Source organism: Rhinolophus sinicus, chromosome 13 (assembly GCF_057876585.1).
Source record: "Rhinolophus sinicus isolate RSI-liver-muscle chromosome 13, RSI-T2T, whole genome shotgun sequence".
In the NCBI taxonomy this organism is placed as follows: domain Eukaryota; kingdom Metazoa; phylum Chordata; class Mammalia; order Chiroptera; family Rhinolophidae; genus Rhinolophus; species Rhinolophus sinicus.
In genome coordinates, this window is record NC_142513.1 from 509,638 (window position 1) to 535,525 (window position 25,888).

At 63.0% G+C, this 25,888-nt stretch overlaps 4 protein-coding genes across 5 annotated transcripts; 2 read left to right on the forward strand and 2 right to left on the reverse strand.

The window, feature by feature from the left end:
• Nucleotides 1-313: 313 nt before the first annotated feature.
• On the reverse strand, nucleotides 314-2,975 carry FNDC11 (fibronectin type III domain containing 11). Of its 2 annotated transcripts, none has more exons than XM_074318103.2 (2): nucleotides 2,867-2,975; nucleotides 314-1,350 (listed from the first exon to the last, which is right to left on the reverse strand). In XM_074318103.2, the coding sequence occupies exon 2, from the start codon at nucleotides 1,345-1,347 to the stop codon at nucleotides 367-369; it is 981 nt and encodes a 326-aa protein (XP_074174204.1). In that variant the 5' UTR covers nucleotides 1,348-1,350; nucleotides 2,867-2,975; the 3' UTR covers nucleotides 314-366. The 2 variants fall into 2 exon arrangements, with proteins under 2 accessions (XP_074174204.1, XP_074174203.1); XM_074318102.2 differs by having other exon boundaries at nucleotides 2,862-2,950.
• A 3,610-nt stretch (nucleotides 2,976-6,585) lies between these two features.
• Nucleotides 6,586-14,884, forward strand: SRMS (src-related kinase lacking C-terminal regulatory tyrosine and N-terminal myristylation sites). Its single transcript, XM_019753361.3, has 8 exons — nucleotides 6,586-7,652; nucleotides 11,073-11,194; nucleotides 11,821-11,987; nucleotides 12,605-12,746; nucleotides 12,831-12,989; nucleotides 13,428-13,609; nucleotides 13,710-13,866; nucleotides 14,110-14,884. The coding sequence occupies exons 1-8, from the start codon at nucleotides 7,288-7,290 to the stop codon at nucleotides 14,301-14,303; spliced, it is 1,488 nt and encodes a 495-aa protein (XP_019608920.3). The 5' UTR covers nucleotides 6,586-7,287; the 3' UTR covers nucleotides 14,304-14,884.
• A 2,000-nt stretch (nucleotides 14,885-16,884) lies between these two features.
• PTK6 (protein tyrosine kinase 6) lies at nucleotides 16,885-24,327 on the forward strand. The gene is made up of 8 exons (XM_019753487.3): nucleotides 16,885-17,301; nucleotides 18,068-18,189; nucleotides 18,547-18,707; nucleotides 19,339-19,492; nucleotides 20,025-20,186; nucleotides 21,239-21,420; nucleotides 22,099-22,252; nucleotides 22,417-24,327. Exons 1-8 carry the CDS (start codon nucleotides 17,072-17,074, stop codon nucleotides 22,602-22,604), a joined length of 1,353 nt encoding a protein of 450 aa, XP_019609046.2. The 5' UTR covers nucleotides 16,885-17,071; the 3' UTR covers nucleotides 22,605-24,327.
• PPDPF (pancreatic progenitor cell differentiation and proliferation factor) lies at nucleotides 24,214-25,766 on the reverse strand. The gene is made up of 5 exons (XM_019753490.3): nucleotides 25,633-25,766; nucleotides 25,047-25,127; nucleotides 24,840-24,917; nucleotides 24,667-24,763; nucleotides 24,214-24,583 (listed from the first exon to the last, which is right to left on the reverse strand). Exons 2-5 carry the CDS (start codon nucleotides 25,099-25,101, stop codon nucleotides 24,469-24,471), a joined length of 345 nt encoding a protein of 114 aa, XP_019609049.1. The 5' UTR covers nucleotides 25,102-25,127; nucleotides 25,633-25,766; the 3' UTR covers nucleotides 24,214-24,468.
• Nucleotides 25,767-25,888: the final 122 nt, after the last annotated feature.

Below are 25,888 nucleotides of genomic sequence, written 5' to 3' on the forward strand. Positions count from 1 at the left end.
AGCTGGGCCGCAGACCGGAGGCACCAAGATGAGGAAGCCCCTGCTGGTGTGCCTGGATGCACCTCTCTGGCGAACTCCCACTCCAGCCTGACCTCTGGGTTGGACCTGTATGACCCAGCACAAACCCCAATCCCTGGCCCCTGGCCTGCTCCAGGGGTCAGCTGTTCTGGAAGGTCCAGCTTGGGTCCCCCCTGGAAAAGGGACTAGGGGTTGACGGGGGCCTGGGTCTTGTGGGCGGGCTGCACCAAATCAGAAAGCAGTCATGTGGCTGCTTCCACCTTTAGAACTTTTGTTTCTATAATTGTGTGTTTATATTGCTCTTTATTAATGGATAAATATTAGAAAATCATCTCTGGGAAGCTGTGGTCAGGGGTGGCCCGGCTTGCCCAGCAGACTGGGGGCCGGCCCTTCGGGGGTCCCTGGCCTGGTGTGCAGGGTGAGGCTGTCCTGCCAGGGCTCATACACCAGCGTGTAGCTCTCGGCTCTCTTGACCGTGAACTTGTAGACGCGGTCGGGCAGCAGGTGATGGATCTCGAAGGTGCAGGTGGCCACAGGGACGATGCCACGCTGCAGGCACTCCTGCTGTGTCCGTGGGTCCAGCAGCTTGAATCGCAGCTCAAACTGCTCTGGGGCAGCCGGCTGGATGGTGACAAACCAGCGCAGGGTGGCCCAGTCTTGGTGGGCCACCGACTCCTTGCGGTCGAACATGACGGGCATTTTGGTGCTCAGCAGGAGCCGGATGTGGGGGAGCTTGGTGGCACCGATGTCAGACACCAGGCGGTGTTTGATGTGCAGGCGCCCAGGCACCATCATTGCCAGGAAGTTGTCCATCACGGCGGACAGGTCCGTCAGCCGCTGCTCCACGACCGCCCAACCCGCCAGGAAGGGCCGTGGGTCAGGCGACTCGAGCAGGGCGTCCAGCGCGGCACGGCCGCGGTCTAGCTGCTCCAGCAGGTCTCCGAGCAGCAGCAGCTGAATCCTGGCCTGAGCGGCGCCCACTTTCTTCATGCGCTGGAACTTGCAGGGGTCGACCAGCTGGAAGATGGTGTGGGGCAGCAGCGGTGGGTTCTGGTCGCCCAGGGCCAGGTGCTTCGGCAGGATCTCAACATGGTAGGAGCACCTTCGGAGCAGCTCCACTCGGGCGTGGTGGCGCCTGAGCAGCTGGGGGCTCAGCTCGGAGGTCAGGAACTCCCGCAGCGCCGTGCGGCGCTCCATGTAGGTCCTCCAGGCCTGCGGCTCCAGCAGCTGCCCATCCTCGGCCTCCTCAGCCTCCTCCTGGTCCAGGAAGCGCTGGGGACTGTCCGGCCGCCTCTTGTCCAGGCCCAGGCCTGTCACCTTGAAATCCATCGTCTGGGAGGGTGGGGTGGAGGGTGGAGTGTCAGCTGGGACCAGCAGGCTGTCCTCTGCTGCCCCTTGCGGCTCCCCCGGGGCAGTGTCTGTGTGAGCCCCCTACACCGGACCCTCTGTCCCTCTGGGGGGAGGAGCTTATAAGGACACCTCTTTCCAGAACAGGCTGCCTGCAGGGCCAACAGGGTGGTCTGCGAGTCTGGGTGACAGTAGGCATGGAGGGGCAAACACTACTGACGGCTGTTGTAAGGATACAGGGCAGGGCTGAGGCCCTGAGTCCTGAGGCCACAGTGACTTGGGCACACAGGCAGCTGCCGAGCAGCTGTGTGGCCTGGCAAAGGCCTCGGTGCCTCATCTGAAGTGGGGTCATGATGCTGCTCAGGCTCCTGAGAGCAGTGTGATCTGTCTGAGCAGCACCAGACACCCCCTCGTCCCCGGGGACACCACTGCCCTGCAGACCCTCCAGGCCTCACTGCAGGTACAGAGCAGAGCCAGGCTCACCCAAAGGCAGTCCCGTGATGACCAGGAGCGGCATGGGCGGCAGGCTGGCCCCAGGCCTCAGCTCTCAGGATCCTCACGATGCCAGCTCCTAGTTACCCAGCCCCTGCTACGTCCTGGGGCCTCATGTGCCCTCGGGAGCTCACTGACTCCACAGGAAAGGCCATGAGGTTGTAAGATCCTGTCACTCCATCTCACAGATGGGGCACGAGGCTAAAACGCTTTGAGTTTGTTCAGTCCAGGCATTGAGCCCTGCCGTTGACCCCAGAGCCTGACCCTCCTTCTGGGCCATGCCTCCCTGCCCCCCAGGTTCCCAGCTCTGGGTGTCAGTGGGAGGGGCCAGTGCACCTCAGGGCCCCTCACAGCTGGTGCAGCTGTGGTCCCAGGCGCAGCTGGGGCAAGCTGCCAGTCCACAAGTACTGGCCCTGCAAGCTGGGCTCCTTGAACAAGAAGCCAGCATCCCTGGCTTCCCTCCCAAGTCTTCGTCATCCCCAGGGACCAGCGGCTTCACTTGGGAGAGCTCAGGTTGTCCCAGCAAGCCAAGGCTTGGATGAATTACAGACACAGCCCGTAGGTCGGGTGACGTGCCCAAGAAGGCACCACCAAGTGGCAGAGTAAGGTCCAGGCGTCTGCCTCCCTCCCTAAAGACCAGCCTTTGACCTTCCTGGGGAAGGGTAGCCAGACCAGGCCCTGGGCACAGCAGAGAGGGTATCTGGGGTGGGGAGTCAGGCGAGACCAGGACCCCAGGACTCGCGGGCTAAGTCCAGCTCTGGCCTCTGGAATGAACTCTCGCTCCTGGATCTGGCTACGGTCAGAATGTTTCCAGTCGTTAACAAGTCTCCCAGGTGGAAAACGGGAAGACACCGCCCTGCGCCCTGGCCCGCCCCCCCCCAGAGGCCCCGCCTTCCTGACGCCCCTACACACCCCTCGCCCCCCCCACCTGCCGCGCCCACCTCCCCAAGACCGACTCCCACCAGTCCGCCTCCCCACCTCCCTCAGCCTCCCCAGGCTCGTACCCCACCTTGCAGCGCACCCACTTGCCCTGTCTCCTGAGCGGGCAGAGCCTGCGGCTTGACTGTGAGCAGAGCTGGGGAGCCCAGCTGCGCACTGCGCTATCCAGCGGGTTGCCATAGGGACCGTGGGCCTTTGTGACGCCGCACTGGGTCGGGAAAGGGGGTGGGGTGGAGGGTGGGGGTGGGGGATTGGGGCGATAGGAGGTGGGAGGAAGCCCAGGGCGTCGGGTGTGGGGTTCGGGGGAGACCCGCCCCGTCGGGTCCCAAGACTTGAGGGGCTGCGAGAAGACGGCCCCGGGTCGGTCTTTCTGGTCCAGGAACCTCCACGGAAGGAACCGCCGGTCTCAACCGAGTCTCAGCTTGGAAGGCACTGTCTGTCCATAGACTCTGCTCTCTTTTCTGGGGACTCGGGACATCGCGACCAGAGGCCCGACCTGGGAGCCACCGTGGTGGTCTGAAAGCCAGGTTCACAGTAGGGTTCCACCGACAGGAGCAAACTGAGGCCGGCCACCCCTCTGTGCTGGGGACCCAGCCCGGAGCCCTTGTGCCAGGCTTTCAGGTGGGGGCCGATGCCCAGAACCCCTGGGTGGAGCTGCCAGAGACTGTGACCATGTGAACTGACAGCAGGGTCAGGAGCCCTGCCTCTGCCAGAGCAGGCTTCCTCTCCCTCGGCCTGCCCAAGCCACTGCCCCTGACCCGGCTCTGGACAAATGGGGTATCCACAGCTCCGGGGAACCCCTTAGAGGTGTTCTCAGCCTCTGGAGCCCCACTTGTCACCTCCAGCTGGGCTCTGGACCTCTGGGACCTTGCGGCCAGCCAGGGTCTGTGTGGGGACAGAGCCCCAGAAAGCAGTTTCCAGGCTCTCGGCCTCACATAGAAAGTTGCTGGCTCAGGTAGTAAACGGCCATCAACTGTGATTGGATGGCCATCAGCTGTGGCTAGTTGGCCGTCAGCTGTAACCAGTGAGCCATTGGCCACTAATATAACTGCTGTGGCTACTCTAGCAAAAAAATGGGGGCTAGCAAGAAGATGGTGGCTGGGCTGGCAAGCGCGGATTGCAGTTAGGATGGTGGGCTGTGGACAGAGTGGATCCAGCCTCCAGTGAGACTGTAGTGCCACCAGCGAGAATATAGTGGTATGACTCCCCTACCTATGGCTCCGTGGGTGTTCCTTTTTGGCCTCACCACATCCTGGGTTCTTATGTGGGGAGCAGGAGCAGAGATCCCGCAGGCCGCCCCGCACGACAGTCTGCCACCGGCTGTGGTCAGCCTGACACCCCAGGCACTCCTGGCCCACCTGCGGAGGACTGAGGTGGCAGGGCTGACCCTGGTCATCCCATCTCCTCCCCCTCAGAGGTCAGTGGTGGCCTCGCCAGGATGGGCGTCTGTCCCTGAGTTCTCACAGACTTCTGTGGCCAGAGCTGCCCCCAGTGCACCCCCACCCACCAGGGGACCCCTTCCTGGGAGGAAGCTTCCCCTGGCCAGGCACCCATCAGGTCGGACCTAGGGAGGGAGCCAGTGGTGTTGTGTCTGCCGTCCTCACCCCGCCCTGGGCCCTAACTTAGCAAACAGAGCCGCTGCTGCTGTTAGGGCTCTGAGGGGCAGGGCTGGTTTGTTTGGAAGGGGGGCGCTGTCTGAAGGTTGAGTGGGGGAGTCTGGCACTTGGAAAGGGGGAAAAAATGCAAAGCAGAGGGAGGAAGATGACTCCAGCCCCACCACCCACAGCAACTCTCACTTCCTCTCTGCACCAGGCATGTCCCTAACCTCTGCCATCTCTTTGGCCCCACGCCCTTTTTCTCTCTTGTTCATCCGCTAATTTTTTGAAATTAAAGTTTGAATTTTGAGGTAATCGTAGATGGCACGCAGTTGTGAGACATCACATAGGGACCCCATGAACCCATTGCCCATTTCTTCAGAACTGCCAAGCAGGATCCCACCAGGGTAGTGACACTGACAGTCCACAGGCAGGACAGCCCTGTCCCCACAGGGCCCCCACTTGGCCTTTTATAGCCGCGCCTACTTTCTCACCAACCCCGTGGCTCCTCTGCCCCTGGCCATCGCTAGTCTGGTCCATCTCTGTAATTGTGTCCTTGGGAGAGCGTCAGTGGCATCGTGCAGCGTGGAGCCCCCGGGACCAGCCTCTCTGCTCAGCATAGTTCCCGAGGGCCGGCCATGTGCATTCTTAGTGGGCCTTCCTCCCAGGCATGGGCCAGCTGATTTTGTCTCACCCATTGTCTGCAGCCACTGGGCTCTGCTGCCCTTGGCAGACCCGGCACCCTGGGGGTGGTGAGCCTGGTGGTCGTGAGGTCATAGCCCTGGGGGCAGGGGTTGCACCTGGACCCCAGAGACCCGATCGTGTGCCCTCCACAGAACACACATGAAGCCATGGTGTGGTGACACTGCCAACTGCAGCCTGAATGCCTGGGATGGCCGCTCCTCACCCTGCAGACCTGGTCTGAGTCCTCACTATGGCACCGCTATGAGCTCAGTGCTCTCACAGATGGGGAAATCGAGGCACAGAGAGCTCAGCACCTTGGCATGCAGCTAGTGAGTCTGACAGCAGGATTCGAACCTGGTCATCTGACCACATCCAGAGTTGTCTGGGGGCCCGCCCCTCACATAGCTAGCTCCCAGCTCTGGGTTTGGTTAGGGCCCATGGAGGAGGTGAGGGTAAGGGGGCCCCGCCAGAAGACCGAGGAGGACCCTCCCTGCCTGTTCTGACCATCAGAGCAATGTCCTCAGTCCCAGAGGCCGGACCCCTTGGCTCTGAGGGACAGGGTATCTCCAGGAGGAAAGCGTCCAGTGCTCTGAATGCTGACCTCGAGTGTCGCCAGCATAAGTGGGGCCCTCCCTTTGGCTGGTGGGTCAGAGGCTGCCTAGGAGGAGAAGTCGGGTACCTCTGGGATTTAAGGAAAACCCATCTGTAAAAACTCAAATTGCTCATACGGGGAGGTGGGGGTGGGTGGGTGGAGGCAGGTGATGGGCGGGCACTGCAGGCCCTGCCAGGTCTCCCCTAATTCTGTGTTTGTAAATATTTGTTCTCGACCCCCCACCCCCATCCTCTGCAACAGGATGAGTCTCAGTTGCATGGAGACTCGGTCCCCTCGGTCTCCCTGTCCCCTTCAGCCCATGGTGGGTGGGTGTCACTGCCACATCACAGTCTGCAAATTGTACAAGCTGCTCCCCCAATGGTGGCAGGGAGCCCCCAGGGTGCATTCCAGACACCAGGGTCTGCTGCTTCTCGGGGGCAGGTGGATAGACACTTGTCTCACTTTTGTTGGGCCCGTTCACAGAACGTGACAACGTTTGGGCGTTGATTGAGTGTGGGGTGTGGAAGGAGGGTCTGCAACCGTCAGAAGAGGGACATGGGCTCAATAATGATGCCGGGAGCTGAAGGGGCTGGTCTAGGGGGAGAAGGAGCAAGCTACCTGGGGCTGGGAACCCGCCCTGGAACCCCTCCTGGAACCGGAACCAGAACCAGGCTGCCTGGGTTTGCTCTCCCACCCTGCCCAGCGGCACAGGCCGACCTGGGCAGTGGGCAGCTTGCTTCACTGTGCAGGGGGCCTGGTGCTGTCTGGGGAGAGGAGCAAACGGTGGGTACAGGCCCTCTGTGGACTCACCCGCCACCCCTCCATCACCCAGTTCATATCTCTGAGGGCGGTCAGAGGTCAGAGCCTCCTCCCCAGGGTGACCCTGAACTTACACCCCTCTTCACTCACCGCTCTGTGCTTACTGAGCCCCACCCCATAAGAAACTCCAGCTGTCCTGCATGGGGGTTTTTATGATGTTCAAGATCTGGCCCATGTTGAAAGAACCAAGTAATTGCCCACACAAGTCCAGTGCACGGCTAGGCAGCTAACAGCTGGTGCTGCGCAGGGGCTGCCCCTTCATGGAGCCCCCTTCTCTGAGGGCAGGACTCAGGTCACGGGCTGGCATGGGGTGCACTTGTGCATGACCCTTCTCCCCTTGTCACACTGGCCGCCTGGCAGGGCAGCCACCCCCTACTTCCTGGGCCTGAGGAAGGGGTGCACGTGGGGGAGGGAGGGGGCTGTCCCACGTTCCCAGCCGCCCAAGACCCCGCCCCCAGGCTGCCCCAGGGCCACTCTTGCCCCAGCCCCAAGTGGCTCTGAGCAGCCCAGCACAAGTCCTGCCCACAAGACACCCTAGAGGTCAAGGAAAGCAGCGGCTGACGTGTGGCCGGGGGCTGGAGGGCCACCCTGCGTCCCAACCCGGTCTGAACAGCCCGGAAGGGGGCAGGTGGCCCTCTGGAGTGACCTGTCACCCACACCCCTTGCCAACAGTGATGGACTCAGGGAAGCTCTGACACTTGCCGTCCCACCGGCCCTTCCAGTTTCTCCCTCGTCAGAAGTCCCCTCCCCTGCAGGGCCCAGGGCGCAGTGTGGTGACCGGGCTCCGGACGCCCCGGGAGCATGGAGCCCTTCCTCAGGAAGCGGCTGGCCTTCTTGTCCTTTTTCTGGGACAAGATCTGGCCCGCAGGCACGCCGGATGACAGCATCTCTGGCTTCCCAGACTCTGACACCAACACTGAACTGGAGCCCCCTGCTGCCGAGCCCTGCACCCCCCCGGCGGTGCCTGGGCAGCTCTTCAGGGCGCTCTACGACTTCACTGCACGGTGCACGGACGAGCTGAGCGTCAGCCGCGGGGACAGGCTCTATGCCCTCAAGGAGGAGGGCGACTACATCTTTGCCCGCAGACTTTCCGGCCAGCCCAGCATGGGGCTCGTGCCCATCGCGTACGTGGCCAGGGCCACCTCTGACACGCTCTCAGACCAACCGTGAGTACCACCTGCTCTGGGAGTCAGGAAGCAGCACAGGATTCAGCCTGGGCACCGCTGCTCAGCCATTGGCTCAGGCACGTGCAGCATGAGCACACAGTGGGCTGCACGTATCATACTGACTGTGTGCCCTGGTCAGCTCCAGCGGCAGGTCAGCTGGATGGCGTGTGTACATGCCCTGTCAGGCAGGCAGGCAGCCAACATGGCAGCCATGCTGGGGCTCTGGCCAGGCCCTCCTGCTCTCACACAGGGACTCAGCCCTGGCATTGAGCACTCCTGGGGGCTCTGAGTCCACAATGATGGCTGAGCGGTCACTGCTTGGAGGGCAGGGGGCTAGGGCCTGGTGTACAGTTCCGAGAGATGGATATGGTGCCTGTCCTCCTGGAGCTCCCCGTGAGTGCACAAATGCTCAGAGAGGCCGCCACATGTCCCCTTGTGCTGTGAGGGGGTGAGAGGGTGATAAACTGGGTCAGAGAGGTATGTTTACCTGCCTCTCTCACCCATCCACATTCACCCAGGCCCCCTCCCCTGCACTGGACCAGGTATGGCACAGACATGACCCTGGCCTTTGGGATTGCTCCCAAAGAGGCTTGATTGGAGAGTGGACACAGGTGGGGGAAGAACCCTAACCCGTTCCCCCTGGAGTGCCTGAGTCCCCTAGGGCTTGGGCAGTCCACAGGCTGGAAGTGGCTAGTACACACACCTGGCTGTTTGCACGCCAGTCGGTGATCACAGGGAGTAGCCAGCCGGTGCTACTCCAGGAGGGCTCCTCAAAGGAGGTGACCTCTCGGCTCAAGCTCCAAGTCCATAAGACAGGGTAGACCCTTTGCACAGCTGTGTATTGGCTCTGAGCACGGCTCTGCATATGGCCGCGGACACGGTCCATGGTCCTCAAGCTCAACCAAATCCTGGTTGTGACCTCTGCCTGTCTCCCCTGAATGCAGTGGGTCAGCCTGGCTGTGGTGGCCATTGCAACCCCACATGGGGCATTGGCGAGGGGACCACTGGGGGCAGACGCCTTCTCCCAGCCCCACATGCATGGAGGTGGAGTGCTGGGTGAGGACAGGCCAGAAGCTGCTTGGTGAACGGCCAGCAAAGGCAGGCTCCTCCGCCTGCCCAGCCGCCCTGCCCTGCTGCCAGGCCCTGGTCCTGCACCCAGCTGGACCAGGCCTGAGCTCTGGACGTGTCCTCTGCAGACCAGCACTGAGTCTCAGCTTCACTCAGCAACATGGGCCTCCTGGGGACTGCTTGGGGCTCCCAGTCTCCTGGGGGATGTGCAGAAGACTGAGTCACAAGAAAGTGTCTTCTGAGGACACTCCAGGCCCCCACCCTGTGCCTGGGACCAGGAGGCCATACCGAGGGGGAAGGGGCCCACAGTCACTCCAGGTGTAGAGGGACCAGAAGCATCTTTGGCGAGGCTGGCAGGGCTGGGGGGGTGGGAGGAGCTGCTAGGAGGAAGAGCTAATGACTGTTTGCCTGGGCTGCAGATGAAAGGGTTCGCCTCAGTCACAGGGTCATTAGCCCCAGACACCTGGCTGTCTGTCCTAGGCCAGACCGGATGGGTGGCTGAGGCTCCTCAACCCCTACAGTGAGGCCTCATTGCTAACAAGCTGCTGAGGGTCCTACAATCTTCTCTCACCCACTGACCCACGCCCCAGGGAGGGACCCCAAGAACATCCCTGCAGCCCAGGGCATGCACAGGGCCTCAGCTGCACCCCAGGCCCTGGGGCTCCAGGGGAGGGCTGGGGGGTGGGGAAGCTTCTGCTTCTCCTCATTCCCCCGCAGCCCTGCTGTCCGGCGAGGGTCTATTGCAGCCCCACCACACCTGAGAGGCTCTCCTGGCCCGCTGGCCAGAGAGGTGCGGCCCGGAAAACGGGGCCTGGCTGCAAGAGGCCCTGCTCCCCAGCCAACGTGTCCCTGAGCCTGCAGGGACCCATGTTAAGGCCCAGATGTTCTTGAGCCTTGTCTGCCGGCTCCGGCTGCTGATTTTACTTCCCGATGTTTCTCAGACCTGTGCCTCTCCACCACCACCTCCAGCACCCCACCACATCCTGTCCCCACCACATCCTGTCTCGGGCTTCTCTCTCCCTGTAGCCCCAGCCCAGCCCAGGGGCTCTGGCCGTGTTGGTTCTTAGCCCCTCCCCACAGCTTCACAGGGTGGGCAGTCTCCTTTTCCGAGGACAGGTCTCGCTCCGCCCCCTTCCTGCCAGGCCCTGCCCTCGCCCCAGGCTCCAGCAGCACCCGCCTGCCTGCCACAGCACAGCTTTGCCCAACTGGTCCCCTCTTTTGGGGCACCCCATCTTGTGTTGACTCCCTCAGAGTCATGCTTTGGGTCCCCCAGCTGCTCTGAGAACCCGTGCTCTCCCCTCAGGGTGAATGAGGGATGTGTTCACATCTGTGGTTCCCCCTTAAAGGCAGGCCTCCTGTCACTGGGTCCCCAGAACCCCACGCAGCAGGAGGCTCCAGGGTGGGAAGCTGACTTAGGTGTGAGGTTCTCCCATCTGGACCTTGGGGAACAGACACAGGTCATGGGGTAGGGCCAGGAGCCACAGGTGGCCTGACTCAGGCGGACTGCTGGCCCAGATGGGGTATCAGATGGGGGAGCCCCAAGCAGGCCCCACCCCACCCCATGCTCAGGTGTGAGGGTTCCTGGCCTCTTGGAATCTTATGCAGACCGAGGAGTGGGTGCCACGGAGCCCCTGCCAACCTGGCGCTCGAAGTGGCCTCAGTGTGCTTGGCACGTGCAGAGAGCCAGGTAGTCTGTGCTGTGCAAGCCCCTCAGAGGTGGACATGCGATGCTTCGAGCCTCTGCAGCTCTCTCCCAGCTTCTCCTGATCGCCTGCCCAGCCTGGCTGAGCACCTCCTCCAGGCCCTTCCCGGCTGCTCCAGAATTCAGGCCTGCTTCTCCCATCCCCACTTGTCCACCTCTCAAGGCATGTGGGCCATGCCCAGCCAGGTGGCACCCATGGTCCTCCAGGCCACTCCTACAGTCGAACCCGCACATCTGAGCATCATCAGGACCCCCTCGTTCCCAGTGGACCCCCACCCCTTATAGGGACTCGCAGTCTGGAGTTTGACAGGTTCAGCCTGTGGCCAGGGCTGGCCATCACTTTATGAGCAGAACTAACGGAGAGCCGGTGGCTGAGGTGAGTGGACAGTCTTAGCCGACACAGGTTGCTGCTGCTGGTGTGTCAGCTCCATGGCGGCCCAAGCAGTCCCCCTGTCCAGTGCCCAACGACTCCGGAGGCTGAGCACTGGGGTCAGGGCCGGTATAGAGCCCAGGTTGGGACCTCATATTGGGCACCACGGGCACTCCTCCCTGAGAGATGGGGGTACACTCAGCCTGCACAGAGTGGGGTGTGGGCACAGGGGTCACTCGGGCTGGACCTGCCTGGTGACCACCACGCCCGCCCTTTGCAGCTGGTACTTCGGTGGCATTAGCCGAGCCCAGGCCCAGCAGCTTCTCCTGTCCCCGGCCAACGCCCCAGGGGCCTTCCTCGTGCGGCCCAGTGAGAGCAGCCTGGGGGACTACTCGCTCTCAGGTACTCGGGCGGCCCCTCCGCCCCTGTCCCCCTGAGGCATGCTGGCCAGCCCCGTCAGGCTAGAACACTCTTGACCTTGGGGGGGTTGCTCCCTGGACACTGCCGGTCCCTTACCCATGCCCAGCCCCACCTCGGGCCTAACCACTCCCATTGGTGTTTGCTCACCTCTTGGGTTTGCTCACTGCTTCATTCACTCATTCATTCATTCACTCATTCATTCATTCATTCATTCATTCATTCACTTACATATTCACTCACTCACCCATCCACCCATCCATCCATCCCCCCATTCGCCCACTCAGTTACCCATTCACTCATGCACTCATGCATTCATGTGCTCACACACTCGTCCATCCATTCACTCACTTGCATATTCATCACGTCAGCACTATTCATTCCCTCATTCGCGATCCTCCTGCCTTCATTGCTCACAGACTCAGTCATTCACCGAGTACCCACTGTGTGCCCACTCTGGCCTGCAGCTGCCCACACTCCCTCCTGCAATGCGCTGCTCCAGCCGTGTCAGGGCCTGCCGGTCCGAGGAGGGTCGTGGCGGTTCCCGGTGCCCGGTTCCCGGGTTGGGTGGTGGAGGGTCTGGTCACAGCCTCCCTCTCTGCCCCTCCCAGTCCGGGCCCAGGCCAAAGTCCGCCACTACCGCATCTCCATGGCAGCCGACGGCGGCTTCTACTTGCAGAAGGGCCGTCTCTTTCCCAACCTGGGGGAGCTGCTCACCTACTACAAGGCCAACTGGAAGCTGATCCGAAACCCACTGCTGCAGCCCTGTGTGCACCAGGTGGGCCGCCCCCCCCCCCACTGCCTGCCTGGCTGCCCATTGCTGGGCCGGGCCCACCTAGGGGTTGCAGGGACCTGAAAGGCCTGGGGGCCCACCCCTGCCGCATCCTCCATGCTCTGCTTGGGGCCCCGCCCCAGGTCGGGTCTGCTTTCACACGTGTCATGTCTCTGCTTCTGGGGAGTCCTGGGTGGGGGTGCTGCCCAGCTCTCCAGGGCAGGCATATGGGGAAGGCCCAGGGTGGAAGCTGGGGGAGACGGTCCACACATGCACTGGAGCCCCACCTAGCTCTCCGCCACCGTCCCAGACCAGCGGTCCTGCAGAGGGACAAGGGCAGGGGCCGGGCAGCGACCCAGTTCCTCCGGTCTCATAATGACAGCCCACGGGGGCCAGTAATGAGTATTTGTGGGCTGGTGTCCACCACTAGCAAAGCCCACTTAGGTCTAGAAGCAATTGGGGCCAGGCCCGGGGAGGTGGTCAGCACCTGACTCCCCTCGCTCCAGCCAGGACCAGTGTTGAACATGTGCTGGGATGGAGGCGCAGAGGCCTGGTCCCCCGAGAAACTGCCCACTCTGCCCGGGAACACGGGCAGAGGCACTGAGCGCCCCCCACCCCCACAGCAGCCCCCCGAGTGGGACGAGTGGGAGCGGCCACGCTCCGAGTTCACCCTGCGGAGGAAGCTGGGCGAAGGCTACTTCGGGGAGGTGTGGGAAGGCCTCTGGCTCGGCTCTGTGCCCGTGGCCGTCAAGGTCATCAAATCAGGTGTGTGAGGCCCTGCCCTCCCGGACCCTGGGTGGGGCGTGGGGGTGTGTGTGGACGAATCCTGAGCAGAATCCTCTCCCGCAGCCGACATGAAGCTCACGGACCTGGCCAAGGAGATCCAGACACTCAAGAGCCTACGGCACGAGCGCCTCATCCGGCTGCATGCTGTGTGCTCCGCCGGGGAGCCGGTGTACATTGTCACGGAGCTCATGTGCAAAGGCAGCCTGCAAGCCTTCCTGGGCAGTGAGTGCTGCCCTGCGGCCACCTGCCCCCTTCTTGGCATGGCCCAGAGGGTGGTAGTGGGCTCTGGCCAACAGCGGATTTGGACCTCTGGTCTGGGCCAGGCTTGGGCTTTGTGGAGGGATACTCAAAGCATGCGGTACCAGGCTGGGGGGGGGTGGTGCAAGTAGGGGCCCAGCCTCTGTGTGTGCTTGTGCTCAGTGTGGCCCCAGCCCAACCCGGGAGACCCTGCCCCGCTTGTCCTCCTCTGTCCTTGGCCTCTGTTGGGGGCCCAGGCCAGTGGCCCAGGAGCAGCTTGCCCCAAGCCTTCTCTGGGGGTGTGCAGTGCTCACCGCGACCTTGGTGGGCAGTGCTGTTCTCACCCGGTCAGAGATGAGGAAACAGGCACAGAGGGAAGTGACAGGGATGACGCTGGTCCCTGACTGTCGGCCTGCCCCCCAGGCCCCGAGGGCAGGGCCCTGAGCCCACCTGCCCTGCTGGACTTCGCCTGCCAGGTGGCTGAGGGCATGAGCTACCTGGAGGAGAGGCACATCGTGCACCGGGACCTGGCCGCCAGGAACGTGCTCGTGGGTGACGACCTGGCCTGCAAGGTGGCCGACTTTGGCCTGGCCCGGCTGCTCAAGGTCAGTGTGGGCTTGGGCCGCTGACCCTGCACAGGGAGAGGGAGCAGCTGGGAGGGGAGGGCACCATTCCGCGTGCCCACCACCCGTGTCCTCTCACCAGGACAACGTCTACTCCCCGAGCAGTGGCTCCAAGATCCCCGTCAAGTGGACGGCACCCGAGGCAGCCAACTACCGCATCTACTCCCAGAAGTCAGATGTCTGGTCCTTCGGCGTGCTGCTGTACGAAGTGTTCACCTACGGCCAGTGTCCCTATGAAGGTGGGCAGCCCGAGGGAGGAGGCAAGGCCTCCACAGGGACGGTGGCGTCTGAGGGAGGAAGCTGCGAGCCAGCCCCAGGGAGGAGGCACACTCTGCCCTGGGGGTTGCTCACCCTGCAAGGAGCACCAGGCCACAAAGTTGCTGCTTGGCAGGGTCTGGCTGGGGGTGAGGGGGTCTCCACGGTGACCCCTAGGCAGAAGCGAGGCAGCCCCCGCCAGCCGCTCTCATCAGCGCCCTCCCCAGGAATGAGCAACCATGAGACGCTGCAGCAGATTGCGAAGGGATACCGGCTGCCACGCCCGGCCGCCTGCCCAGCCGAGGTCTATGTGCTCATGTTGGCGTGCTGGAAGGGCAGCCCCGAGGAGCGGCCGGCCTTCACCATGCTTCAGGAGAAGCTGGGCACCATCCACAGGTGTCTCCATGCCACCCTCACATGACCTGGGGCACTGGACGCCAGGGCTAAGCCACTCCTCCCCGTGGGGTCTCCCCCCAGATAATGTTTGCCGTCAACACGTGCAAGGGTGCGGGACTGTCCAGAACAGCCATCAGCCTGCAGAGCTCCTGACCACGGGTCTTACGTGCTGACATGCATGTGTGTGCGCTCGAGGCAGAAACATGCAGACACCCACGTGGAGACAGAGGGGCTGATGTCTTTTGCCTGGAATGGCAGTGTCCCTGGTGGGTGGGGGTCAGCAGAGAAGGCTGGGTGGGGCCTGTGTTTGCTCCGGCCTCAGAAAGACTGGACAGAGAAGCCCTGGGCCTGGGCCAAGTTCCCTCCTTCCTGGGACTGCCGGCTGCCCTGGACCCCCTCAACTCCCTTCCAAGGTCAAGAGTGAGAGGCGTGCCTTCCCAATTTTCTCCAAAGTCCCACCGGGGCCATGTTGGTGCTGGGGCTGCCAGGCCCTGGCCCCACGCGGCACATGCTGAGGGCAGCCACAGCCTCCCAGGGGCACACCACTTCCTATGTGCAGCCCTGTGCATGCAGGGAGGCAGCAGTCAATAAATATGATGGACAGACTCAGGCATGTGCACAGGGGTGTGTCACACACGGGCCTCAGCCCCCATCCCCAACCCAAATCAGAGCAGGGGCTGCCGCTGACGGTGGGCCACCATTTGGTTCATCGTGGCAGAGCCGGGATGGGGCAGACCACGCAAGGTAAGGACGGTATCTAGGGGGCTGCTTTTGGGGGTGGGTGACCCTCATGGTTGGTTTTCCGGGGATGGGGCAAAGGTCAGAGAAGCAGCAGCGTCTCTGCCTCCGTGGTGCAGGTCTGGGTGCTATCAAGCAGGGGTGGAGGGTGGATGCCATGGGGCGTGGGCAACTGGGAGACAAACAGCTCCCTGGGGAAAGGAAGCAGCCTGTTCAGAGTGTGCCTACTCCCACCCAGGCTGGTTTCAAGTCACAGCTGACGTCACTGGATGAGAAGCTGGGCGGGCTGTGCACCGTTAGTTGTTCACTTGCCCGGCTGCCGTCACCAGGTCACCCTGGGTGAACAAATGGAGGGGCAGGGGACTGTGCAGGTGGGGTCTGCCTTCGGGGTGCTCGACCCTCACCCTCCTGGGAGCCCCATGCTGGCAGCTGCGCCCCAGAAGGCTTGTGGGGACAAAAAAGCTGGAGGCATGCGTGGCCACCCTCAGCTCAGTCACCATGGAGGGAACATGCACAGTTCACGGCTAGCTTTCATCACTGACCACAGGCCCTGCCTGTGGAGCGAGGAGCTGGGACCCTTGAGTGCAGGGCCAATCAGAGAACAGAGGCTGTGCGGGGCTGGAGCAGCGGGGTGGACAGGCTTCCCGATGGGGGTCATTGCCCGTGGGAGCAACACAGAGGGAGGAGGTAGGAACCGGCTACTTCAGGGCCCAGATCCGTCTGGCTGTGGGTCAGGCCAAGTGTGGAGAAGGTGGGAGCTCCTCAGACCCTTGGACGCCAGGCTGGTGGGGGTGGGAGGGTTTGGTGTGAGCTTTTTGGGACCCCAGGGAATAAATAGCCCCTGACCCACTCCATCCTGTCCCGGGAGAGCCCAGGGACCAGCTTGAACGTGTGGGCCCCAGAGGGTTAGGGCTCAAGATGAGCTCCTTCTGTTCTCCGGACCGAGGGGCTCTGGCCACTCCTAAGGGCTCACCCTGTTTGCTTGGAGCTGTGATTACTGTGGGGAGGGCTGGGCAGGCAGCCAGACTCAGAGGGAAGGAATGTGCTGGGCGTGGGGACCGGCCAGAAAGGCAGGTGTGCGTGGGGGTCATCCTGGGTGTCTCCCCAGCCACACGCTGGGCAGGTTTGTGCACAGAGGCTCTGGGAGGGGCCAAGATGCTCAGTCTCGAAACTCTCTTGCTTCCTGGTGTGACGCAGGCGGCACCCCGGGCGCCTCTGTGCCCAGTGAGGTCCCCTGGCCATGGGCTCAGCGCAAGCCGTTACCCCCTGCCCCCATCTGCTGTTCTTTCCCCCGTCAGCACAGCACGTCTGTCGCCTGGTTGTAGCACAGGCCCCTGCTCCTCCTCTCAGTGAAGGGGGAGCTCCGACAAGTAGGGTTCAGCAGCCATGGTGCTCACAGTCCTGCATCAGGGCACAGAGGCCCTGGCACCTCTCTCAGGCCCCGGGCTGGCAGGCTGCCCCCGGTCCATGGTCGTCACCCCAGGCCCTTCCTGTCTCTTGATAGACCAGTGGTCAGGCCTCCACGGCCATTGCAGTGTGAGGTGGGCTCCGTGGGGAGAAGGACGTGCAGAGAGTGGGGAAGGAAGAGAGGAAGTGCCCACCTGGGCTTCCAGCAGTGACTCTGCTGGCAACCTGCTGCCCATCGGTCCTGGCTCAGGCCCTGGAGGTCTGGGAAGGGGGTGATGTCCATGGGCCTCGCTCCCTTCCATTGCCCTCTAGCCCACCTAAGGCGGACCCCAGGAGGGCCCTGTGTGACTGGTCCTTGTGCCCTCTCTCCCCTGGGGCTCAGGTCCAGCCACGTGGTCACTTGGCAGGTGGGCAAGAGCAGTGCCCAGACTGACCCGGCCCTGGTGGGTAGGAGGACAGGTGGGAGCTGCCAGGCTCTCAGGGTGGTGCCCAGGGTGCCAGGGGAGGCCGCCTCATCACAGGGAAGTGGGCCGGCTCCCCGGCTGGGCAGGTGTGGCCTGTCAGGGCTGGCCCCACCTGCCCCTGCTCACAGCCAGCCCAGTGATAGGCAGGGAGGCCAGGTGGCCTGGTCCTGCCACTGCAGCTGCCATGGTGTCCCAGGGCCAGGCTTACCTGGGCCCCACATACGTGGGCCTCTGGGACTTTGCGGCCCGGACGGACGAGGAGCTTAGCTTCCAGGCAGGGGACCTCTTCCACGTGGCCCGGAAGGAGGAGGAGTGGTGGTGGGCCACGCGGCTGGATGCAGCGGGCAGGGCCCTGGGCCAGGGTTATGTGCCCCACAACTACCTGGCGGAGAAGGAGACGGTGCAGTCTGAGCCGTGAGTGTCTCTGCGCCCCCTCCAAGGTGCCCCCACTCCCTGCAGCCCCTCAAATGCTCAGGGCAGGACTGCTGCACCACCCGCTGGGCTTTGGGGAGGGGCAGGGGTGCAGCACTGGTCAAGGCTGGTGGGGGCTCATGGCTCCATCTACCTGTGGCCCCAGTCAGGGCTGGTCCCCAGTCAGGGACCGTCCTGATCCCGGGAGTGCTGACTGGGCTTTTACTGGGTGACACCTGGGGATGGTGGGCTGTGGAGGTGTGCGGCCCCTCCCCCACAGTCACCTCGTGGTGCCAGGACCCAGAGGGTGCAGAAGGGGCCGCAGTGGGCTTCTGGGCAGCTGGTCAACAGTGACAGGGCCCTCATAGGCGTTCGAGGTGGAATTGGGCCTGTGGGAGCCAAGCTGCACTCGCCTTCCGGACAACCGAAACCAGATGTGTGACCTAGTTAGAGGAGGGAGGAAGGTCATTGCAACATGTCGTCTGGGGTGTGGCTGTGGTGTCTGCTCCCTGCACCCTCGCGGCTGCCCTGTGACTAGCAAGGTGGCTGCAGGAGGCAGTGGCCGCCCCGAGGGACTGCCCAGAATGCTCAAAGCACAAGGGCAGCCTGCTGTGGGCGCACTATGGGCAAAGGAGGGGTTCTGGGGTCGGCAACAGTATCAGGGTGGCTCTGGGCAGCGTGGAGGCCATGAGATGAAGGGTCAGGTGAGTGGCTGGGATTCGGGGTGGGGTCAGAGTGGGGTCAGCGTGGGCTCTGGACACCCCTCCAGGTGGTTCTTCGGATGCATTTCCCGCTCAGAAGCCTTGTACCGACTGCAGGCCGACGGCAACGAGCAGGGGGCCTTCCTGGTGAGGGTCAGCGAGAAGCAGGGTGTGGACTACGTGCTCTCTGGTATAGTCTCCAGGGTCTGTGGGCTTGCCCTGCGTGGCTTTGGGTCTCCCGGCCCCTAAACCCTTCCATCCTGCATGTGGAGAGCTGGGTCCCTCTGGCTTGTCCCCTCCATCGGGCTGCCACGTCCAGGACATCACGGCCCCACCCCAGGGAACTCTGAGGCTTGGCCCACCTGGGTGGCTTGTCCCTGAGGTTGTGGGCCTGCGTTTACTCCTTTCAATGTTGGGAGAGCCACAGGGCAGGATCCCAGGCATGTGCCCACTCACACCCCTGGCCTGTGAGTTCCTCTCTGGGAGGTGGGGGGCCCAGGGTACACATGCCTGTTCACGTGTGCCCTACCCCCCACCCCCACCCCAGTGCGGGACAGGCAGGCCGTACGGCATTACAAGATCTGGCAGAGGGCCGGCCGGCTGCACCTGCATGAGGCCGTGTCCTTCTCCAGTCTGCCCGAGCTCGTGGACCACCACAGGACCCAGAGCCTCTCCCATGGCCTGCGGCTGACCTCGCCCTGCAGGAAGGTAGGGCTGCCCCACCACGCCTGCCTGAGCCCACCTGGCCAGACCTTGCCTCATCCCTGCCCACCCACAGCCCTCTCTTTTCAATGACACGGCCCGTCAGGGCCATACAGGGTGGGTGTGGGTCCTGATACACTGACCAGCTGGAGGGGACTTGGAGCCTCTGGCTGCCTGGAAGCTGGGGTCGTACAGAGCTGGGCATGGGATCAGGAGGGTGGGGCAGGGGACGTGCCCTCCTTTGCTGGGTCACTCTCAACCCTGGGCTAGCAGAGGTCAGAGGTGCTCCTGCCATGTTCTGAGTCTCTCTGGGACCCTGGAAGCCAGGGGACAAGAGCCATCCATGTGCCCCAGCCAGCAGCTGGACAATTTTGTCTGAATGGCACCAGGGCCACTGTCACTGGCCCAGAGCATGTGGTGAGGGTGGAGAGTGTTTGCAGGACACCGCAAGGGGCATCCCCTGGGAGAGCCCGGCCACATGCCAGACACTGGGGACCCTCCTGTAGGGTCCCTACAAGCCGACCGGACCCCTACAATTGAGGACTGACAAGGGGCTCCCCCTGCTGGGGTCAGAGGGAATTCCTGAGGCTGGATGGGCTGGGAGATGAGACACACCCCCTGGCCTGTGTTCCGCCAGCACCAGCCAGAGCCCCTGCCCCACTGCACCGACTGGGAAAGGCCCCAGGAGGAGTTCACGCTGTGCAGGAAGCTGGGGTCCGGCTACTTCGGGGAGGTCTTCGAGGGGCTCTGGAGAGACCGGGTCCGAGTGGCCATTAAGGTGCTTGCCCGAGGTGAGCGGCCCCTGGCCAGGGGCTCAGCCTGACCACCCCGCCCCTGGAGCCCCACCAACAGGGACTTCTGGCCTCACTCACTAGGGGTGGGGGCCAAGCCAACCTGGGGCCCTAATGGGCCTTCTGCTACACGTTGCCCCAACTTATGCCACATGTGGCACAACCGTATGGAGGTGCCATTTTCCTTCAATTGTAAATGTTTTCACCTAAATGTATTTATTGTGAAAGGGGATGTTACATCTAATGTGATGGGAAAGCCACTAAAACCACTAGATCTGACAAGGTTCCTGTATCATCAATCTCCTTGGGAAGCACCAAGGGGTTGGGACCCCACACTTCAGGAATCAGGGGCCCAGTGTCTGGGGAGAGCAGAGGGTGGGCACATGGACCCCTCATGGAGACACCGGGGAGGGTGCTGGGCTGTAGACCGGGCTGCGTCTGTCCCTGCACCTGGGCTTGGGAGCGGCAATAGGAACCGTTCTTCCTTTTCTGTCTCCCTGGGGCCTCACCCACCGTGGCCGTCCACCCGCAGACGACCTTCTGCACCAGCACACGTTCCAGGCGGAGGTGCAGGCCATGAAAAAGCTCCGGCATAAGCACATCCTGGCGCTGTATGCCGTGGCGTCCGTGGGGGACCCCGTGTACATCATCACGGAGTTCATGGCCAAGGGGAGTCTACTGGAGCTGCTGCGTGGTGAGCGGGGGGGGGGGGGGCACGCGGGCTCCTTTCAGGGCACAAGGGTGGCTCATGCTCCCTGGAGGGGAGGGGAGAGACACACAAAGAAAGAAAAAGAAAGCCCCAATCACGCCGTACCACGCACAGGACGGCCAGGAACTTCTTGGTGCCTCTGTCAGGCATTTCCTGTTTAAGAAACGTTTAAAATACCTTGTGATAAATGTACCATCTGTTCATTGTGGGAATCCAAGAAAATACAGATAAATACACATCAGACAAGGAAAGCCATTCCTGACTCCTCCACCCACGGTTAACGGAGGCTGTTTTATTACCGCACCCGGCGGGCCCACCCACCTGCCAGCTTCACAACCATGGGCCTGGCTTTCTCTGCTTTTCTCTTCCTAAAAGGGCCATCCCTCCTTCTGGTACTTGAACTCAAAACACACACTTGCCCACCCATGCACACTACACCTGTGCAGTCACAAATGTGTGTGCACACACACTCCCACACACGACATGTCTCACGGACTTGGAGGTACCATTTGCAAGAAGCCCCCACGATTTCCTATCACCCAAACCAGACAGTCGCTGCCGATAAGGTGAGGGTGCAGAGGCAGCCCGGCTGCAGAGACATTAAAACGGGAAAAGATGTGCTTCGGAGAAGTGACATCCAGTGTGTGATGTGTGTACTTGGGGATGTCTTTACACCAACATTTGAAGAGCTCTAAATGTAAAACTGTACGCAGAAGCGTGGCCGCTGCCAGCACACGCCCACGTAGCTGTGCTGCATCCATCTGGCCAGTGGCCTGTGGAAGCTTTTTGAGTCCTTACACCTTTGAGTCCCCATCGCATCAGTGTAGGTTCCGAGGGAAATGCACAGCGTGCGTGTGAACCGCCTTTGGGCTGGCACAGAGCTGCCTTCCAGGAGGGCAGCGGCGGGTCCACTGTCCAAATTTCACATCAGGCCACCTGCCCTTTGCCCCAGCCCTCCCGAGCCCAGGAGCCAGTAGAGCGTGTGGCACAGAGGATGTGGACCTGCTGACCCTGGCCTCCCCTTCCTGCCTGTGCAGACTCTGACGAGGAAGCCCTGCCTGTCTCAGAGCTGGTGGACATCGCGTCGCAGGTGGCCGAGGGCATGTGTTACCTGGAGTCACAGAATTACATTCACCGGGACCTGGCCGCCAGAAACATCCTTGTAGGGGAGAACAACATCTGCAAAGTGGGGGACTTTGGGCTAGCTAGGCTCATCAAGGTAGGGCCCTCCGAGGGCAGGGACGGGGCTTCCCATGGGGTTCCCTGCCCCCCTCAGCAGGGACAGGAAGCTGAGGGCTGAGGCTCTGATAGGTGGGATATTGGGCGTGGAGCCAGAGCCTTGCCCTTGGGGGGAGTGGGGGTCTGGAGGCTGCTGGCAGGCCTATCAGAGCTGGAGGAGCAGGTATCAGGCACCACAGGAGGAGAGGGAAGCCACACAGATGTCCAGGGCTGTGGAGGAGCCAGTCTCTGCTGAGTGGGTGGGCCCAGTGCCCAGGGTTCCTGGCTGGCCATAGAGGGGCAGGGACCCACCCTTCATTTGCGTATTCAGTGTCACTGCCCTGGCACCTTGTGGTTCAGCCAGGGGGCGGGGCCAGGAGCGTGTAAGCTCAGGGCAAACTCACGGATCTGAACACCTCCGTGGGCTCCACCATGGTGTCAGTGTCCTGCTCGGGCTCACCCTGACCCACCTCTGGGCCTGCCATGACCCTAACTCCCCAGTTCTTCCCATCCTCCTTTGCACCCACAGCCCAGGGCCTGAGCATCTGCAAGGTGGATGGCATCTCCCTTATGGGGGCCTGTACTTGGCAGTGCCTACTGGCTCCCGCTGCCTGCCCACGCTGCGGGGTAGCTGGCAGACCCCCTCCAGTCCCCATCACCCCCCCGTATCTGATTGCAGGAGGACGTCTACCTTTCCCACAACCGCAACATCCCTTACAAGTGGACGGCTCCAGAGGCACTGTCCCGAGGGCACTATTCTATCAAATCCGATGTCTGGTCCTTTGGGGTTCTCCTCCACGAGATTTTCAGCAGGGGTCAGACGCCCTATGCAGGTACTGGACCCCATTCTGAGTGTGTGTGGGATGCAGATGGGGAGGGCCCGGCCCAAAGCTTCCTGAGAGGCAGCAGGCAATGGGAGGTGACTTCCTGGGGGGGGGGGGGCAGGCAGGTGGGCAGTGACCTCCCAGCCCCCACACCCTTGTCCTGCCCTCGGCAGGTATGTCCAACCACGAGGCCTTCCTGAGGGTGGACTCGGGCTACCGCATGCCCTGCCCTCCGGAGTGCCCGCCCACTGCATACAAGCTCATGCTGACGTGCTGGCACAGGCAGCCTGAGCAGAGGCCCGGCTTCAAGGCTCTGCGGGAGAAGCTCTCCACCTTCACCAGGTACGAGAACCCACTCTGAGCCCGGCCCTCCCTGCTGCTGCCCTGGAGCTGGCAAAAACGTGTGGCAGCTCAGGTGGGACACGAGCTCCTCCACCCAAGGCAGCTGCCCTGGGGCAGGGGACGAAGCCCTCTGCAGCCTAGAGCCTGAGGCTGCCCTTCCAAGATACCAGCTCCTGGAAAGTGCGAGTCTTCCCAGCTGACTTCAACTCTGGAAACTTCCAGGAACAAGGCTGCCCCTTTCCAAAAGGAGTGGACTGGACTCTGGCACTAACTCCCACCAGCTCGGCCAGGACCCAGGCTGGGCCTCCTGGGCGGTGCATAGCGGGGACAGGTCTTTGGCTGCCCTCTCCGTGCCATCTGGCCCCTTCCTGCCCTCTGGACTTGGGGCTGGGCATGGAATGCCCAGGATGCTGCAGACAGGTGCAGATTGGTGGTGGGGCACTGCTGTTTGCTACCTTGGGGCCAGGACACCTGTCCCTCTTCCTGCCTCAGCAATCAGTCGCTGCTATCTGTGGCTCTGGGGGCCTTGTCTGGACACTGTGGCCAAAGACTGGACAGGGCTCAGGCTATCCCTTAGGGGCAACCTGCTCACCAACCATTCGCAGTGGGATCAAGGACCCACCACCATCCAGACTCAGCACTGACCACCAGCTTTGGGACTGCAGGGGACCCGGGTGAGGTTGCCCCCGTCCTGCCTGGACACACCGAGGGTAAGGACAGAGGCTGTCACTCTTGGGGGAGGCCACAAGCCTACACTTGCCTTGGAATGGATTCATGTAGCTTTCTACAGCAGAGGGGTTGGGGGAAGGAGAGGGCGGTCCCTCCGGCCCACGGAGCCCCACCCAGTAGCCAGTGAAAGCCACTCCCCTCAGAACCCCCTCCCCCCCCCCACACACACACTAAGCTGCCCTCTCTTGGAGCCCTAAGCTGGCCGACAGACCTGGGTCAGTGTCTCTGCGGGCTCACTGCAGGTGTGTGGACATGAGATGGCAGGCAGGAGACACAACCACCCTTCCCAGCTCCGGGAGGTGGACTGTGCCCAAAGCTGGCTGCCCATGGTGGGAAGGCCCCTCTGGAACACCCCCCGCACTCCCTACCCCTCAACCTTGGTTCTGGGTGCCTGGGGCCACGGACCTGATCCCCCAGGGTTAGGGTGCCCAGTCCAGACTGTACCCTACAAGGTACTAGAGGAGGTGGCACCCTTATGGGATGGATGCCCCTGGGAGTCGGCACGGCCAGTGCTCGCCCTGCACTAGTCGGAAGCACAGCCTCAGTCCTGCCCCACTTCCCTCCCCAGTGCCAAGGGGTCGTCATCAAGGTCCTTCAAGGGGTCCTGGGTCCCCCAGCTGACGGCTCCCAAACCCACAGCCAGGAGCCCAGCCTCCCAGTGTCCTAGAGAACTCTGACCTTAGTGGCCTGTCCAAGTCCTGGGCTGCCAGCTCTCCCAGGTGCCCACCCTACTCATCAGAGGAGCTCGCTGGGGGGCTCTGAGCCAGGCCTCAGAGGTAGCCCCCCAACAAGGAGGCTCAAGCAGGCCCAGGGGCAGTTCCAGGCCCTCACCCCACCAGGAAATGAGGAGACTGAGAGCAGTGTGCACTGGTCCCACTGGCCTCCCTCAGGACACAAGGTTCACATGCACCACCTGGCTGCTTGTTTATTTGCCACTTGGTGCAAGGCACACGGTTACGGGATGGCAGCAGGCTCACGTGTGGCTCGGAGTAAAGAGCAAGGCTCTCAAGTTCCTTTTTGGTGTTTTGCTGTTTTGATAGAAAAGAACCCAACTGCTTCTGCTTGCTGTGGCCTGCCTAGCCTATGGGGGTTGGGGGGTGGGGGGCTCAAAAGAGCCTAGCGCCTCTGGAAGTCTGGTGGCTGGTGGTGGCCACTCAGGATGGGGGCCCAGCGTTGGCTTTGCTAGGCTGGCCACCAGGCTGCTTCCTTGTGGCTTCCCGAGCCAGGTCACAGGCGATCATGCTGCTGGAGCCCTGGAGAGATGGTGAGCTAGGAATGGGGGGAAGGTGTGGTCAAAGGCTGCTCCCAAGCGCTCCCTCCGCCCACACTGGCCCCTAGGAAGGAGGACTCACTGCTCTGGGGACTCCAGCACTGTGGCCATGAATGGGACAGTGGACTTCCCGAAAAAGAAGCTCGCCCACCAGTGACCCGGGTCAGCCTTGGGGAGACCTGAGAGAAGCGAAATGGGGTCATGGTGCTGCTGCCCATTCCTGGGGTGACCCCTCCAGATGTTCCCTGAACTCACCTGGGGGGTGGGGGATGGCTTCCCCAGGGCACTCGGCACTTCCACAGGAGCTGTTACTGGAAGTGGAACCCAGGCGGCCTGGAAAGGAGACAGCTCGTGCTCAGTCCAGTCCCCACCCAGACAGGGGTGCTCAAGGGGCCGGAGCGTGCACAAGCTGGGTGGGGGGTCCTGGTCAGCACTGTCGGGGTGGGCAAGGGGCTTACTTACGCCGGTAATAGTCGTGGGTGGCCACGAGCGAGCCGCTGGAGGGGATGGCTGCCATGCTCTTGCCTGTGGGCTGGTGGAAACCTGCGCACACGGGGGTCGGGAGCCCCTTTGGTAACCGGCCGCCCTTCGGGAAGGGCGCTCCCGGGAGGACCGGCGAGGCTGGGTTTATTTACCGATCCCAGCGCGGCTCCGGAACTCACAGACCGCCTCCGGCTCTCCGGGAGCGGGCGGCTCCAACCAGCCCGAACCGGCCGCGCAGGCGGAACAAAGGCGCTTTGTGCGCGGGGCCACCACCTGGGGCTCCAGGAACGGGCCAGGCGCCCGCCCGGGCCTGCGGCCAGCGAGCCCTGAGGCCCCGAGCCCGTCCCCCCGGTGCCCGTTCCTTCTGCCCAACGCAGTTCTCGGTCGCACACTCCACCCCCTTCCCTCAGCCCCATGCACCCCGCACCGCTCGGCCCGTGCCCGCCCGTCCTTGCGTTCTCTGTCCGCCGATCGGTCCGTCCCACCAGCGGTCGCGCGCGGGGCCGCCCCCGCCGCCCACCTAGTGGGCCGCTCGACCACACCCCCGTGCCGCCGGGGCCCTCACCTCGGCAGGGACCCCTCGCGGGCCTCGGCGCAAGATCACGGGTGGCGGGGACGGGGGCGCTAGGCCACGGAGCCCATTTGCAGAAGAGACCGCGTGACACCGCTCCACGACCAAGAGGCGCGGGACGCGCACGCGCGGACTTGCCGGCTTATATCCCGGCTCCGCTCTCGCGTCACGGGGAGCGGGGCGCGCCGGCCCCTCCCACCAGGCCCTGCGAGGCCACGCCCCACCGGCCTGGCTGGTCTGGCAAGCGGTC

What these genes read in the sequence shown, in the direction of transcription:
- FNDC11 (XM_074318103.2), bottom strand. Translation starts at nt 1,347, where the DNA reads ATGGATTTCAAGGTGACAGGCCTGGGCCTGGACAAGAGGCGGCCGGAC.
- SRMS (XM_019753361.3), top strand. Translation starts at nt 7,288, where the DNA reads ATGGAGCCCTTCCTCAGGAAGCGGCTGGCCTTCTTGTCCTTTTTCTGG. An exon ending in GGGGGACTACTCGCTCTCAG is followed by an intron (nt 11,195 to 11,820) that starts GTACTCGGGCGG and finishes TGCCCCTCCCAG; the next exon opens with TCCGGGCCCAGGCCAAAGTC. An exon ending in TGCAGCCCTGTGTGCACCAG is followed by an intron (nt 11,988 to 12,604) that starts GTGGGCCGCCCC and finishes CCACCCCCACAG; the next exon opens with CAGCCCCCCGAGTGGGACGA.
- PTK6 (XM_019753487.3), top strand. Translation starts at nt 17,072, where the DNA reads ATGGTGTCCCAGGGCCAGGCTTACCTGGGCCCCACATACGTGGGCCTC. An exon ending in GAGACGGTGCAGTCTGAGCC is followed by an intron (nt 17,302 to 18,067) that starts GTGAGTGTCTCT and finishes ACACCCCTCCAG; the next exon opens with GTGGTTCTTCGGATGCATTT. An exon ending in GGCTAGCTAGGCTCATCAAG is followed by an intron (nt 21,421 to 22,098) that starts GTAGGGCCCTCC and finishes ATCTGATTGCAG; the next exon opens with GAGGACGTCTACCTTTCCCA.
- PPDPF (XM_019753490.3), bottom strand. Translation starts at nt 25,101, where the DNA reads ATGGCAGCCATCCCCTCCAGCGGCTCGCTCGTGGCCACCCACGACTAT. An exon ending in CACCCACGACTATTACCGGC is followed by an intron (nt 24,918 to 25,046) that starts GTAAGTAAGCCC and finishes TCTCCTTTCCAG; the next exon opens with GCCGCCTGGGTTCCACTTCC. An exon ending in GTGCTGGAGTCCCCAGAGCA is followed by an intron (nt 24,584 to 24,666) that starts GTGAGTCCTCCT and finishes CCCCATTCCTAG; the next exon opens with CTCACCATCTCTCCAGGGCT.